This window comes from Leopardus geoffroyi, chromosome B2 (assembly GCF_018350155.1).
Source record: "Leopardus geoffroyi isolate Oge1 chromosome B2, O.geoffroyi_Oge1_pat1.0, whole genome shotgun sequence".
Taxonomy (NCBI): domain Eukaryota; kingdom Metazoa; phylum Chordata; class Mammalia; order Carnivora; family Felidae; genus Leopardus; species Leopardus geoffroyi.
Window position 1 is genome coordinate 5,584,473 of NC_059332.1, and position 16,396 is coordinate 5,600,868.

The 16,396-nt window shown below is 47.1% G+C and overlaps 1 protein-coding gene across 1 annotated transcript in view; it reads left to right on the forward strand.

Moving 5' to 3' along the window:
* DCDC2 (doublecortin domain containing 2) overlaps positions 1–16,396 on the forward strand; it is a 165,012-nt gene that overhangs the window by 145,893 nt on the left and 2,723 nt on the right. The window contains exon 10 of the mRNA XM_045497231.1: positions 12,706–13,008. Coding sequence (XP_045353187.1) covers positions 12,706–13,008 — 303 coding nt within the window. The remainder of the gene's footprint in view (positions 1–12,705; positions 13,009–16,396) is intronic.

Consider the following 16,396-nt stretch of genomic DNA (forward strand, 5'->3'; position numbering starts at 1 on the left):
TTTGGCTTTACTGTTTCCCAAGTTTTGTGGCTGGGATTTCTTTTCAGGCTTCTGTGCCCTTACACATTCATCCCCCCCCCCCTTTTTTTTTTTTAATTGCCTTTACTGGCAGTTTAGAGTGGCATTAGAAGGGAGCTAAGAAAAAAAACAACAACCCGACATTTGTTCAGTTTGCTGTGTTTAACCAGAAATCGCCTCCACACTAATTCATCACGGGGAAAATAAACCATCTTTACAGAATCTACCCTAGATGAGAAACCGGCAGCCTGTGACCACATCCCCTGGGAGAGAATCCTCTTTGGCTGGCACAGGGCTTACAGCACCTCCTCCAGAGCCGCGACACTCCTCTGTCCACCAGGTGGCAGCACACCTGTGTCATTCACCCAGCCCCTGGGGGCATTTGTCCTGGTGATCCTTGATCTACACGTTCAGAAGGAATGCCATTTAAGGGGCGCCTAGGCGGTGCAGTCCATTAAGCTTCCTACTCTTGATCTTGGCTCAGGTCATGATCTCATGGTTTGTGAGTTCGAGCCCCACATAGGTGGTGTCAAGCCTGCTTGGGATTCTGTCTCTCCATCTCTCTGCCCCACCCCTGCTTGTTCTTCCTCTCTCAGAATAAATAAATAAACTTTAAATAATGCCATTAAAAACAAACAAACAAACAAACTGTAGTCTAGAGGCTGTAACTAGAAACAGGAGGTCTGAAGTCCCACGATGCCCACTGACATCGTTCTGTTCTCTGAGCCCTCGTGTGGTCTCCCCACTTACCCAACCTGCCACCTGTGGGGGGTCAGCCGCCACTTGTAGCTTCTCCTGCGACCCACGAGCTAGGTGGAGAGCTTGCCTGTGTGACTTACTCATGTGAAGGAGGCTGCTTTTTCTGATCAGACCCATCAATCTACTTCAATGGAATGTATTTGTTAAAATCAGAATTATAAAATGTTTAAAACCAGGAAAGAAGCTCGTGCAAGGTCCCTGTTTTGCCATCAATGACACAAGCCCCATTTTCCCACAAAGGCACAGCCTGTTGATGTCCACACAGGTGCCCAGGCTCCTGGCTTCCAGCCTGGATCTCTGTCTCTCTTTCTGTCTCTTTCTCAGAATACATAGCAGAAGGGCATTGGGGGAAATTACGGACTTCTGATTATCCCACACAGCAACATGCTCCATCTGCGTGGAGCGCTCCTCAGCTGTCACTGCCTTCACTGAAGGGAAAGGCAACAGTGTTTCCACATGCTTCCTTTTCGAGTCCTGTCCTCCCCGTGAATCCTGCTCCATGTTGCCACAAGCCTGGCACACAGCTGCAGGAGTTTAGAGGGGGATGATCTGGCTTCTTAATTTCCCTGTGCATCACCAACGAGGGTTTTTGTGACATCCTGCCTATGGATTTGTGTTTACTTGATGGAAATGGTATAAAACATTAAAATACAGCCTTCAGGGATTTCTGATGTAAGAGAAAAATCAACATTTACTTCTAAAGGGAGAGAACTTAATGGGGATTTCTTCTTTCTAATGATGACTAGAATATTCTCATGCTATCTAGATGTTTTCTTTTTTTAAAATATGTTTATTTTTGAGAGAGAGAGAAGGAGGAGGAGGTGGGGCAGAGAGAGAGGGAGACACAGAATCCGAAGCAGGCTCCAGGCTCTGAGCTGTCAACACAGACTCTGAAATGAGGCTCGAACTCATGAACTGTGAGATCATGACCTGAGCCGAAGTCTGATGCTTAACCTACTGAGCCACCCAGGTGCCCCTACATACATGTTTTCCGTGTGTTTGTTATACCTTCCCAAATGGGTGTTGTGGAAACATGGGGAGCATCGTGGGGCTGGGTGAGCCAGCTCTCAGCTGGTGGCTGGCCAGAGCTTCTCTTTGCCATATCCTCACGGGGGTCACATCTGTGAACATGAGCATCCTTTCTGTAGGTCATGGTACTTCAAACGATGTCTAAATGTTTTTTTGTTTTGTTTTTTGCCTTTTCCCTCTGTGAAAACTGAAAACAGGAAGCTGTTCTTTGCTGTCATGAAAAATTGAAACTGATTATTTCAAAACACATCATTCAACTTGGGTAGGAGATGACTTTTAGTTTCCATGGCAGTGGAAATAAAAGCAAGTGAGGTGACTTTTGTATTTTTAACACCAGTGTCCGAATTCTGTGGGTGAAATCTGCAGAAACACCTGTCCACGCGGGAGCCGGAAACTCACCCTCTCTCTTTCCCAACGTGCAAATGTAGCAGGTGTTACCTGAGAAGCGGACATATCTAAGGTGGTCATCTTTGTTTCTTTTTGGTTCTGATCCCCAGTTCCTGGTGGAGTGTGTTTCCGGGAGGGGGAATGAGAGACATGCATGGTGGTTAGGTAGGATACCTGTACTAGAAAGTTCTAACTTGCTCTGTTGTCTCAGACAGCGAGGTCTTAAACATTAACACAGGTTCCTCAGGGATTCCGATGTAAATATAAGAATCAAATTTACTTCTTTTTTTTTTTAAGTTTATTTATTTTGAGAGAGAGAGAGAGAGAGAGAGAGAGAGAGAAAGTGGAGGAGGGGCAGAGAGAGAGAGAGAGAGAGAGAGAATCCCAGGCTGCCAGCACAGAGTGAGTGCCTGCGAGGGGCTCGAACTCACAAACCATGAGATCATGACCCGAGCCAAAGTCTGACGCTTAATTGACTAAGCCACCCAGGCGCCCCAGCATTTACTTCTAAAGTGGACGGGACATTCGCTATAGGTCTCTGTTTAGATGCCTTTCCCACATCATTTTTAGTGATGCCGTGACTCTCAGAGATGTGATGTGAGTTTTAAAGTGCAAATCATTTGAGCTGCCTGGTCTGTCTGTGCGAATGCCATCCAAGTAATTGATGCTTTCGATATTTTGTGACTTATTTCCATACGATTTCCATATTTCATCTTCATTCCTCTTACCACTCAGGAATCCTGAGTTAACCTTAGTAAACTGCATGCATATTCTCTAGAAAGCCTGAATACTTGTGGTTTCCCCTGAGCCGTCCCCGCCAGGACGCAGACGGCCGTCGTAACTACAGACCTTTCCTGACTTGCCACGCAAATCAACCATTATCTCAAAATGTCCGTTACGAAATGAATAGTGAGATGTGCAGATGAGAAAGTGCGGGCAAAAGGCACTAGGAGTACCAACGCTGGTGTCCTATTAAGGAGAAACACAGAACTTTCCTAGTGGGACTTTTCTAATAAATGTGAAGAGCCGTTGCTTACGGTAAAATAATGTGCTTTTTGAAAGGTAAGAGATCTCGGCTTGTTTATAAAAATTTCTGTGTGTGAGGGTACCTATTGTGTGTAATTGTGCATATGTGTCAACATATCTATTATTCTAGCTGCGCTGAGGATGTTCTTGATGTCAGAGAGGCTGAGGGGCTGGAGTCATTTGGATGACTTCTGTGATCCCTGAACCATCATGTACATCGGTTTAGTGAGTATCACGGAGAGGGTATAATCCTTTCGTGACTCCGCTGAAACATAGGAACTGTACTTTATACAGGATAAAGGATTCCGCAGCTACTCGCAGGCATGAGCTAGTCCTGAGATTTTAGGATGAATGCACTCTGGAGAAACCATTGCTACCAGAAAACAGGTTCTCTTGAAACTTTAGTCACAAGTTGTGTAAAATTTGAGGTAAATTTTAAGGGAGAAGACTTTAAGCATACGTAATAGTAGCTTTCTGATTTATTGCCTTTGTAGTGCTGTGTTTCCTTTTTATAATGTGACTCTCATAAAGGATGGCAGGTTGATGTAATTAGAATAAACCTTGTAGAATTGTCTTTATGGCTAACCATCATTCTGTCAACAGTCAATCCTGTATTCTCCCAACTTTCTCTTTTTTAATTTCTAAAAAGTTTTTTTTAACGTTTATTTATTTTTGAGAGAGACGCAGAGTGTGAGCGGGAGAGGAGCAGAGAGAGAGGAAGACAGGCTCCAGGCCCTGAGCTGTCAGCACAGAGCCTGATGTGGGGCTTGAACCCACAAACTGTGAGATCATGACCTGAGGCGAAGTCAGATGCTCAACTGGCTGAGCCACCCAGGTGCCCCAGATATTCTCCCAACTTTCAATAAAATGGGTATTTTTTACACTGGTATTTTTTACAATAAAAATACTACTTTCCTTTAAAGGGGCATTATTTCAAGGTAGTATTTACAATTAGAGTGCCTTTCTGAAGTGGTGCATTTGTGACTATATTGTGACCAGGTATCTAGACAAGGCTCAGTAAATGTGAGCCACGTTACCATCATCTCTGCCTTCCCAAAGGGACGTACTGTGCCGGCTTTTATCTGTGGGAGGCACATTTGTGTTTAGGTCAAGACAATGGGCATATAATACCATGGCAAATGTGGTGATGGACACAAAGATGAATAAGAAAGAGCTCTTGCTTCTAGAAACTTCCAGATGGCCTCTGTAGAGCCACAGCGGATATTTCCCCATTATTCCATACTTGTTCCAAATATTGTCAGAGGCATCTGCTTGATAGCAGCTCCTGTCCACTGTTTTCATTTCACACATCTCACACATACCATGGCAGAGTGTACTGATGCATTTGACCCGTCCCAGCCCCATGAGGGCACAGGTAGGGTGTGCTGGCTGCCTGAGGGAGCCAGGAAGGCTTGGAGAGAAGGCGGGTCTAATGGGAAGGTGTGCTAATGGGCTTTTTAAGGAAACAGGGGAAGGGAGAGGGAGAGAGAAGGAAGAGTATGAATCTGAACGTGGATGTACGTGGGGCTGGGGAGGGAGCAGCAGGGAGGTCAGGAGGTACTTGCTGAGTGTAGTGGTCTCAGCTGCCATAACAAAGTACCACTGATTGGGTGGCTCCAACAGTGGATGGTTCTGGAGGCTGGAAGTCTGCCATCAATGTGTCGGCAGGTTGGTATTTTCTGAGCTCTCTCTCTTTAGGTAAAAGTATCTTCCTCACGTATCGCCTTTGCAATGCCGTGTTTTGTACAGTTTATCTAGCTTGTAGATGGACGTCTCCTCCCCGTGTCTTCACGTAGTCTTGACTCTGTGCATGTCTGTGTCCTACTCTCTTCTTTTTTTTCAATGTTTATTTTTGAGAGAGAGCGAGGGTGAGCAGGGGAGGGGCAGAGAGTGGGGGAGACACAGAATCTGAAGCAGACTCCAGGCTCGGAGCTGTCAGCACAGAGCCCGACATGGGGCTCGAACCTTATGAACTGTGACATCATGACCTGAGCTGAAGTTGGACACTTAGATCTAATATAAGTGTCCCAATATCTTATACGGATGTCAGTCATGTTGGATTACAACCCACCCTATGGGCTTCATTTTATCTTAATTACTTCTTTCAAAGCCCCATCTCCAAATAGTCACATTCTAAGGTAATGAGGGTTAGGACCTTAACATGTAAAAATTTTTTAAAGTTTATTTATTTATTTAGAGACTGAGCACAAGTGGGGGAGGGGCTGAGAGAGAGAGAGAGAGAGGGAGAGAGAGAAAGAGAGAGAGAATCCCAAGCAGGCTCCATGCCATCAGCACAGAGCCCAATGTGGGGCTCGAACTCAGGAACCATGAGATCATGACCTAAGCCCAAATCAAGAGTCAGACGCTTAACTGACTGAGCCACCCAGGCGCCCCATCACATGTAAATTTTGAGGTGATACAGTTCAGCTCAAAACAGTGGGAAAATGGGGTTTGTCTCTGGCCTGATGCTGCCTAATAGATCAAAGGGATAATATTCAGGGAACACAGCTTTTGAAGTCTTGTGTCTGTAAGATAGATGCCTGGAGCTGAGGAGAGACATGGCACCCACTCAGCCAGCCAGTCCCTCTGTCTTTCAGTTTGTTTGTCACACTGTAAGGGTGGGGCTGAGCAGGTGCCTGGTTACCACGGTGACCAGTTTATAAACTACTGGGAGCCGTGTCTCTCAACTGGAATCTTTGTCCATTTTTTGTTTTTTTCAGTGCAAATGAAAGGTACCACCCACTGGTCATGTAACCCTTGGCTAGATACTTGATTTTTTCTCAGGCTCACTTTCCCACCCTGCCTGCCTGCTGCTTGGGAGATGCAATGAGAACCTATTTGCTAAAGTGCTCTGGGAAGCCTGAGATGCTACTGCCTGCCTGTCTGTCATTTTTGTCCCCATAACTGGCTCCTGCCGGCCTGCCCTCCACCCCACAGCGAAGTACGTGACCCGCGTGTACATACTAATTCATGCAGGTCAGCTTTGGGTCTTGGTACCTCTTGCTGGGCACGTCTGCATGACTTTAGAGAGTGGCCAGCAGTTGAGAAACAGAGCTACTGGGTGGCAAACTAGTTGCAAGAAATGCAGGCAGGGGACTCTGAAGCAAAGAGTAACCAGCTGTAACTAAGAGCAAGGATCACTTTTTTGTGGAAATCACACCGGACAGTCTCACTGGACCAGACGTGCACACATCAGCCTGCCTTTTAACTGCACTAACCGAGAAGGGCAAGACCGTCGCTAAGTGTCTCGATCTGATGTTTTGTTTGTTTTCCTTCCCCGGAGGTTTAGAAGGGAGACGGTCCTGAGGGGCCCACCCGAACTCACTTCTGTTAGTTGCAGACCCTGTACTTTACTGTTTCATTGGACAACCTCCCAACTCCCTCCATTCAATGGCCAGAAAAGTGGAAGGATAACAGTAATAAACATACAGATAGCTTGTTAGGTTTGCAATGGTCTTTTACGTGCATGATCCTGTTTCCTCCTTACCACAGCCCTGTGAGGTCGCTGCGATCGTCCTCGGGTTCCAGAGGGGGCTCAGGCGAGGTGAGGTGAATTTGCTGGCCTGAAGCAGCGGTCACAGCTGCCTCACCCCTCACAGTGTGTATTTCACGTTGCCGGGCGATGCCAGCATTGCAGAAAGCATCAGCAGTCGTAGACCTCATGCAGGAACCCCCTGTGATCTTTCTCAGGTATGGACACGGTCTCTGGGGATCACCTGAGCACTGGCTCCTGCCCGGTGGAGTGGTGAGGGGTCACGCACAGGAGTTCTGCTTCCTTCTCTGCAGGAGGGACCCTGTGATTAGACCTGGGGGAAAAGAACCTTTCCCCTTCCTGTTTCCCTTCCTCCTTCCTTCTGTCTCTCAAGTTGAATTGCCGTTTCTTTGTCTTACTTCTTCCTTTGGGATTGCTGCTCCGTCCTCCCCACACTCCCCAGCCCCTCGCTTTGGCTGCTGTGTCTACCTCTCTGTATCTGAGTTGTTAACGTTATCAGGGTCTTTGTCCGGCTCTTTGAGGTGGGGGTGGCACAGGGTCTCCACGCACCTGACGGCCATGCTCAGTGACCTCATGCCGGTGTCTGGCTAGCCGTGACAGGGGCCGCGTAGCCCGCAGTCAGGCACGTCCAGCCAAGTGGGCAGAGGCTGAGAACAACGTGGGGAGTTTGAAGAAATTAAATAGTTCCAAAGACTTTTTTTTGTTGGGTGTCAGGGGAGTAGGGATATTTTTCTAGTACTTTCTATATTTTAATCCTAAGTAAGCTGCTAGTCTCAGATGTGTTTGTTAGTTTCTTCATTCAGCTTTGTTATTCATTTAACACCACCAATGAGGACCTACCAGGCATCCCCGAATGTTCTGTGAAGGGAAGCTTTTTATACCTGAGACAGGGAGGTGTCTGCCCAGAGTGCAGTTACAGAGTAAAGCAGAAGTTGGTCCCTTAGGTGGCACATTCTGGGGACGTCTTAGCAGACACACAGAGGTAGCCACATAGCTCTACCTGGTGGTCAGGAGTTGGGGCATATAGTTTCCTTAAAAAGTGAAGCAAGTTTCTCATAACATAAAATTAACCATTAACCATTGTTTTTTTTAAGTTTGTTTATTTTGAGAGGAGGGGCAGGAGGGGCAGAGAGAGAGGGAGAGAGAATCTCAAGCAGGCTCCATACTGTCAGAGCAGAGCCTGACTCAGGGCTCGAATTCATGAATGGTGGAATCATGACCTGAGCTGAAATCAAGAGTCGGACGCTTAACCAACTGAGCCGCCCAGGTGCCCAGCGTTAACTGTTCTTAAATACACAGCTCTGTGGCCTTCAGAACACTCACAGTTGTGCCACAGTCCCCTCTGTCTAGTTCCAGGGCGTCTCCTATCCCCCCAAAAGGGAACCTCGTGCCTGCTAAGCACTCTCCCCATTTTCTCTTCTCCCCAAGCCGGGCAAGCACGAATCCGCTTCCTGTCTTTGTAGTCAGGCCTGTGAGCGTTTTGTGGAAATGAAGCCCTACAGTGTGACTTTCTGTGTCTGGCTGTGCGTAGAGCAGCCTGCCCCCCAGGGGAGCGGCGTCCTAGCTGTGAGATGACATCCCAAGACCTCCTAAGAACCGCATTCTGCTGAGTCAACTCTCCTTTGTGGGCGCCCACGGCTAGGGCCGCTCGCCGGGTCAGGGTTGTGTGTGGGGAACCAGAGTCGTCCTGGAGAGTGTCTCTGTGCAGCAGGAGGGAAAGGATTGAGGAAGGGTGCATCTTGCTGACCTTGCTTTTCTCTTCCTGGCTGTCCTGTCCTGGAAGGACCGCTCTCACTGCGAACCCCCTCCCTCTTGTGGAAGGAGTGTTCTTTTGTTTCTCTGCAGGCCCTCACCATGGTATAGATTTTATGTGTGCGCGCGCGTCTGTGTGTGTGTGTGTGTGTGTATGGGTGTGAAACCCAGTGTTCCTTCTGGGGATGATTTGATTGATGTGTGCACTGGAAACATCTTTAATAATTTAATGCCTGCTTCAAAGGAGATTACACCAAAAAGCACACTGCTTTTCATTTATTCATTACAGATCTGTCACGGCAGATTTTTTTTGGGGGGGGGTGCTGAATTGTAGTGTTGTAGTAATAATAAATTGTGTTCTACACTCAGGATATTTAAAGGATTATAAACCTTTTAACTCATGCTGCTGTCTTATTTAAATTGATCAAATTGGTATGGTATTGCGCCTTAATCTTTTGCATTTCGAAAGGTTGAGCTAACCGGTTTTGGCTTCATGCGATGACTGTAAAACAGCCATGTTGGGGAAGTCTAATAGAAATAACGGGACGGAAGCGTAATAGTGTGAGTGAGTGGTGATGCTGATGGTGGGGAGGGGAGACCAGGGCCTCAGTTCAGGGCTGGGCATCTCCTCCTTTGTAGAGAGGTTGGAGTCTGTCCCGTCCGCTTGTATCAAAGGGAAGGAAAAGTGTGAATGCGTTTGGGAGTTGGGAGTGAAGAAAAAGGATAAGATGAGAAACACAGAACTAAAAACTGAAAGCCAGCTCCCACTCGTTTTGCAACATTTAGGTTATAAATCCCAATTTCAGGAGAGGAAAACAGACTTTTCCCATTTACACAGAAGTCAGTCACCTCAACAGACTTTAGCAAGCTCTTGGAATATATTCCCACAGAGACCAGGGACAGGTCTGGATTCCTACACGATCACAGTAAATTTTGAGTTTTTTTTTCTGTTATTATTATTAAATAATTTTTTATTAAAAAAATCGGTATCACTTCCCTTTAAAACCAAAACCATTGCTCTGAATTGGGCACGTTCAGGTACACTGACAGTTTCTAGGAGGGTGAAATGCAATTACCCAATTCTCAGAAATAACTGAAAGAGCAGTCTGTTTCTGCCGGCAGCCTATGCGGGTCGTATTTCTGGCCTCTTGTTTATGTAATGGCTTTGAGGACTCTGCCTAAAAGTCTTTATCATGTTCCCTCCCTAGATCACAGCAAAAGTCTTTAGCAGAAATCCTGAAATGTTTGTGCTTTCAGGTCAGTAATTACTTAGACACTAAAAGCAGTTTTGCCTTGTAGCGTCCTGCCCTCGGGTCGTTGAAAGTGCACTTGAGAGTGCTTGCCTTAGTGACCAGGTGAGACAATGGATTATTGAGTTATTTCTCTAAGGAAGAAAACCGGGACTCTGGGGCAGGCTCTTGCCTTGGGTTCAAGTCCTGGCCCTACCTGAGTCCCGCCCGTGCGATGCAGATGCGAAAGGCGTTGAGTGGTTCCTCGTTCTCCTTCCGCGCGTAACGGGGAATACGCAGTGGACCCCGCAGGGCTGTTACGAGGGTTTCATGGAAGGATGAACAGATAAGCCCAGAGCGTGACCTTTGGCACTCACGGGAGACAGCGCTCCACGTATGAACCGCATCCGTGAACGGCGTTCACGTGGGATTTCAGTCACAGCGACCAGAGGCCACCACACCTAGCGTGAAAGGTCCCTGTCCTGACACGCTAATGGCACCTGTTCCCCCACTGCTCTGAGCTCCTTGATTGCAGAGTATTTGTCTGTTGTATTTGTCTCTAAATGCCCAGCGTCTAGAGCACTGCTCAGCCCAGGGGGGCGCTCCGGGTCCACTCACACGCGTCATGGTGACAGAGCCCTCCTCCAGATGTCTCGTAGGGTCGCACGGCGTGTACCACTCGTGTCCTTCAGAGTCACTAAGAAGGGAGCTTGCTCTCTGTGCTCCAGACCCCTTGGCCTTTTCTTGGTCTCTTGTGATGTGTGAGGGGGAAGCCACCCACAGTGCTTCTCTGAATTGGCCCCTTGTTCTGGTTCTTTCTGCCCAGAGTCCCCTCTCCATCCTGGTGTCCTGCTGAGGAGGCCACCATGAAGCCCTTGCTCCTCAGGGACGCAGATGTGCCACCTTTGGCCCGGGACATTCCCCTTCTTCTGCTTTCGTGATGACAGAGCCCACCCTCTCGTTGACCGGACCCTCCCTCTGCTCATCGCTTGCCCGGGGCTTTGCTGTGTGTGTTCCTGTGCAGAGATGGGAGATTTTTCTCACCATCCTTCCTTTAGTCTCCATTTCATAAGTGTGTGTCGTGCCTCTTAGCACCACTGGCAGATTCACCATGTTTTGTTCCCTTTCCGTCCAGCACTTGGCCTTCCCGAGAGCCTCACCCCGGACAGCAGCTCAAGGATCGTGGGGCCGCACGCTATTTAACTTTAAGCATCTGCATGGAAATAGGAGAGGCACGGCCTCACTGTACTGTAATTTAAGCTGCGTGATGACGAACACCATGGTTATGGGGATATCTTAAGAACAACTAATTTTTTTCCTTCATTTTTTTTGAAGTGCATCTTTCGGGGACTCGATTGACCAGGTTGTTATGACTTCACAGTTCCAACTCTTTCCTCTTGAAAACAGCGTGTGGAGTTTTGCCCTGAACTTTCAGCCCACTCTGTTCCGTATCTCTTCTTTACTTTAGAAATGGAGAGCGTTACGTTAACTTGTGCAAGAAGACCGTCGAGACCTTGTAACGAGCATTTGGGCAGTTTGAGAATGGTTTTCCAGAGCTGGAAGGTGGGGGGAGAGAATCAGGGTTGATAGCAACTCAAACCCTTATTTTATTTTTTTAAAAGTTTATTTATTTGTTTATTTTGAGAGGCGGGGAGGGGCAGAGACAGAGAGAGAGGGGGGGGGACAGGGAGAATCCTCAAGCAGGTTCTGCACTGTCAGCGCAGAGCCCAATGCAGGGCTTGATCTCACGAACCATGAGGTCACGACCTGAGCCAAAATCATGACCTAAGCTTAACTGACAGAACCACCCAGGTGCTCCTCAAACCTGCATATTATTATAGCTGTTGAAGGACTACATGACCTGTCTGGTGTCAGCCAGAAAGAGACAGGTCTAGGGTCCTAACTTGGAACAAATCTTGTCTATACTTAAAACCAAAACTGAACAACAAGCTATTATTTTATTGGAGACAGTGAAGAAATAGGAGTGTTCCAGGACAGAACGCATCATGCAAACAAAGTGACTCTAATGTTTCCTTGGCATGTGATGCGGCGGGTACTGTGGTAGGCACTGCATGTAACTTCTCTCATTGACTCCCTGTGGAGGTTTTATTACACTCGCATTTTACCAGTGGGGGTTCTGGTGCTCACAGAAGTTGGGTAATGGTAAGTGCCTGGCCAGGGCTTGAACCTGGGTCTTTCTCCAGGGTCTTAGCTCTGGTCGTTGGCCCCCTGCTGTCTTTTGAAGCAGATTTACATGTACCCAAATAACAGTAAAATGCTTCATTTGAGCTTATGCATTCTTGAGCACTTACTATTTTTACAGAAAGGACATACATTCTGACCTTGGATCTGTGTGACTGTTTTTGTATTTAGAGATAGGCCGTCAGCGCCCAGGCGTTGTGCGGACATACATTCTGACCTTGGATCTGTGTGACTGTTTTTGTATTTAGAGATAGGCCGTCAGCGCCCAGGCGTTGTGCGGAAAGTGGTTCACAGCTGGTGTTAGAAAGCCTGGGCTCCCGTTCTGGTGCCGCCCCCAGTGCTCTCTTTTAGCGTTTGGAGATGTCACTACACACCTGGCAGTAGCCATGAGGATGGTGATTTCTCCACAAAGACTCTGGACCAGATGCTCTGCTAGATATCGGCCAAGGGCCCTGCAATCTGGCTTCCTCTCTGCCACGGGCCTTCAGAGCACTGGTTCTGGAGTTACATGCTTCGTTCCAGTTCGGGCTCTACCACTGATACACAGCGGGATCTTGGGCTACACATTTGGTCTCTTTATACCTTCATTTCCTCACCTGTAAAAAGGGAATAATAATTGTTGTGAGGAGGAAGTGAGGAAGTCCTTGGGAAGGGTCACATTCAGTAGGTATTCAGTAAGGGTTAGCACATTGTGTGCTAAGTAAAGGATGTTTCACTTGACGGTAGCAGGATAATTACTACGGCATTATACTGTGCAGTGGAAAATCTCTGTCACACTTCTCTTATCTATCACTCATTCTGATCCACCAGAGGCCAGCAGAAATAGTAGGTGAGGAAGAAGATGGAGAGAAAGCCAACAAGGAAGCAGAGCAGAAAGAAGATTTTTCAGGAGTGAATGGCCAAGTTGAAGAGGGAGGAGGTGGGGAGGCTGCAGACGCCCCCGAGGAAGTCGAGGAGGTCCCCGATCACGGCGAGGGGCAGGCGGGTCCCTCTCGCAATAATGGAGGCACCAATGAAGAAAATGGTGAGGAGCTGGATCAGGTTAACACGGAGCTTCAGGACACAGTGGACGAAGAAGTAAAGTCTGAAGGAGCTGGCAGTGGACAGGATGAGGTATTTCTATTGCTTTCGCTCACTTGTGTTCACGCGTGAATGTGTGTGTGGTACACCTGCTCACGCACTTAGGGAATTATTCAAGCACTTGAGACTTGCATCGAAACACTTATTGTTGAGGGGCGCCTGGGTGGCGCAGTCGGTTAAGCGTCCGACTTCAGCCAGGTCATGATCTCGCGGTCCGTGAGTTCCAGCCCCGCGTCGGGCTCTGGGCTGATGGCTCGGAGCCTGGAGCCTGTTTCCGATTCTGTGTCTCCCTCTCTCTCTGCCCCTCCCCCGTTCATGCTCTGTCTCTCTCTGTCCCAAAAATAAATAAACGTTGAAAAAAAAATTAAAAAAAAAGAAACACTTATTGTTGAGCAGGGAATGACCCAATACCATTTACTTGACTGTATTATTTCAGTCAGTTAACAAATATGTCATCCACCAGATGAATCATCTCCAGAGAATCCATGCATCTCTTCTGTCATCCACCCATCCATCCATCCATCCATCCACAAACCCATCCATCCATCCACCCAGTCAGCCATCCGTCCATCCATCCATCCATCCATCCATCCAGTCATCCATCCATCCATTCATCCATCCATCCATCCATCCATCCACAAACCCATCCACAAACCCATTCATCCATCCACCCAGTCAGCCATCCATCCATCCATCCATCTGTCCATCCATCTACCCATCCATCCATCCACTCACCCACCCATCTACCCAGCCAGCCACTCATCCATCCATCCATCCACTCACCCATCCATCCATCCATCCATCCATCCATCCATCCATCCAACCACCCACCCATCCACCCAGCCAGCCACTCATCTACCCAGCCACCCACCCATCCAGTCACTCATCCACTCATCCACCCATCCACTCATCCGTTATCTCATTCTCCAAAGTTTGCAGAGGCTCCTGAGAATGTATATAACACATATAAACAAATGCAAACAAGTTAAGACTGGGGAAGGTACAGGGCAGAAATGAACATCAAGGTTATAAAACCTAGGCATGAAAGAAAGAACATCACCTCTGTCATGGGTGACGTCTTTGTTCTCTAGGGATGTTAAAGTTTAGTTTGTTTACTCCACGTTCAATGGATTAGTTGAATTAAGTGTTCCATGCACCAGGCACTTAATAATATATAGTTCTATTTATTATACAGAGAGGGTAAGGAAACACGTGGTAAGGCCTTCTTTCCCAGCCTGTGTTCACTCCACTGCCCCTGCAGGAGGATAGTCTCAAGTGCTGGCATTCTACCAGAGGATAGATGATTAAATTAGAGTCTAATAAACAGGCTAAAGTTCAATGTCCTCATATAAGAGGAAGGATGAACCCCACAGCAGGCTCACTACCTGCTTGTGCCCTTCCTTCCTGTCTGTCCTTCTTATCAGGGCCCACCTCCCTCCAGCTGTAACCCCCTCTTTATTCCTAATGCCCCATATGATGAGTGGGCTTTTCTTGATGATTTAGTATTTTCACTCATCTGTTTTATTTCACTGGGGGGGGGGGATAGAATTTAGTCATGGTAAAATGCAGGTGAGGTTTCAGTAACCAGGACAGAGTTAACTAGAATCTGTTGTCTGGCATCTACAAAAAACATTGTCAACTTAATCTAAATGAAAACATTCAGTGTGTCCCGTTTCTTCTTTCCTCAAGATGAGAGAATCCCAGTGGTTGTCAGGAAGAAACCCCCCCATCCGCAGTTCTACAGAGTTACTAAAATTTAGCGAAAATTTGTGTCCTGTAGTTGTTTGTAGCTGACATTCAAAGAAGAATTCAATTACATGATTTCCTTTCCCTCAATAAGGAAACGAAATGAACTTCCCAAGGAACGAACACACACACGTGCGCGCGCACGTGTTCTCCAGGGGGAGCAGGATGGTTTATCTGAGGGCATCCTATGGAAAGCATGATAATGTAGAGAAAGAACAGTGTCCTCGTTTATATGGCAGCTATAATAGTAGGCTTCGTGAAACTCTTCGTTGTAGTTGCCTTTGCTGAAAGTTCGTAGCGTGAAATCAAAGTGTAAATCATGTGTGAGACCTAGATAGTAAGATCCAACTCTGCACTTTTCCAGGGCTCTAGCTTTCCATTCAATGTTATAACCTACATAGATTTGACAGAAATGAGTGGATAGGGGCCCCTGGGTGGCTCAGTCAGTTAAGTGTCCGACTTTGGCTCAGGTCATGATCTCACGGTTTGTGGGTTCGAGCCCTGCATCGGGCTCTGTGCTGATGGCTCAGAGCCTGGAGCCTGCTTCGGATCCTGTGTCTCCCTCTCTCTCTGTCCCTCCCCCACTCACACTCTGTCTCTATCTCAAAAATAAACATTTAAAAAAGTTAAAAAAAAAAAAAAGAAATGAATGGATTACCTGTGCTTCCATTCTATAAATTTAACTTTTAAAAATAGGCCTTTTAGGGCGCCTGGGTGGCTCAGTTGGCTAAATGCCTGACTCTTGGATTTCAGCTCAGGTCATGATCTCACAGTTTGTGAGTTTGAGTCTCACATTGGGCTCCGTGCTGACGGTGTGGAGCCTGCTTGGGATTCTCTCTCTCCCTCTCTCTCTGCCCCTCCTCTCTCTCTGTCTCTCTCTCTCTCTCTCTCTCTCTCTCTCTCAAAATAAGTAAGTAAACATTAAAAAAAAATAGGCCTTTTATAAGAACTGGGCCTCAGTCAAGATCAAGTTTCCATAATTTGAAGTACAGGTGTTCTGGTATGTATTGACAGTGAATCTAACTTTGTGGAATTGCAAATGAACAAGTACCTGATATGTGATGAGTTAGGGATTTTAAGAACTATGCAAATGCCAAAGCAAAGCAATTCCCCACAAAGAGATTTAATCCTTTTTGACTCATCTCTCTTATAATGGCAGTTACGTGTTGTTTCCTTCTCCCCAAAGTGCTAGTTCAGGTACGTTTTAAGCATATCGAATATGTGCATAACAAGGTGTATATGAATTATAAATTACATATTAAAAATTAACTTTTTCAAAAGGATTCTTTACTTCTGCGATGACTAAAGATTCAGTTTGTTGTGTAACATTTCGTTCCACCTAAGAGTTCTTAGGTGCGCTGTGTGTTGTGGTTGTAGGAAGACATCGCAAAGCACATGCAGATACACAACAATCAGCTGACATGTTTTTATTTATTTAAGTTTATTTATTTATTTTGAGAGAGACAGAGACAGCGCGCAAGTGGGGGAGGGGCAGAGAGAGAGAGAGGGGGGAGAGAGAGAGAGAGAGAGAGAGAGAGAATCCCAAGCAGGCTACACGCTGCCAGCACTGAGCCCCATGTGGGGCTGGAACCCACAAACCCTGAGGCCATGACCTGAGCTGAAACCAAGAGTTGGATGCTTAGCCGACTGAGCCACCCAGGCACTCTCCAGCTGA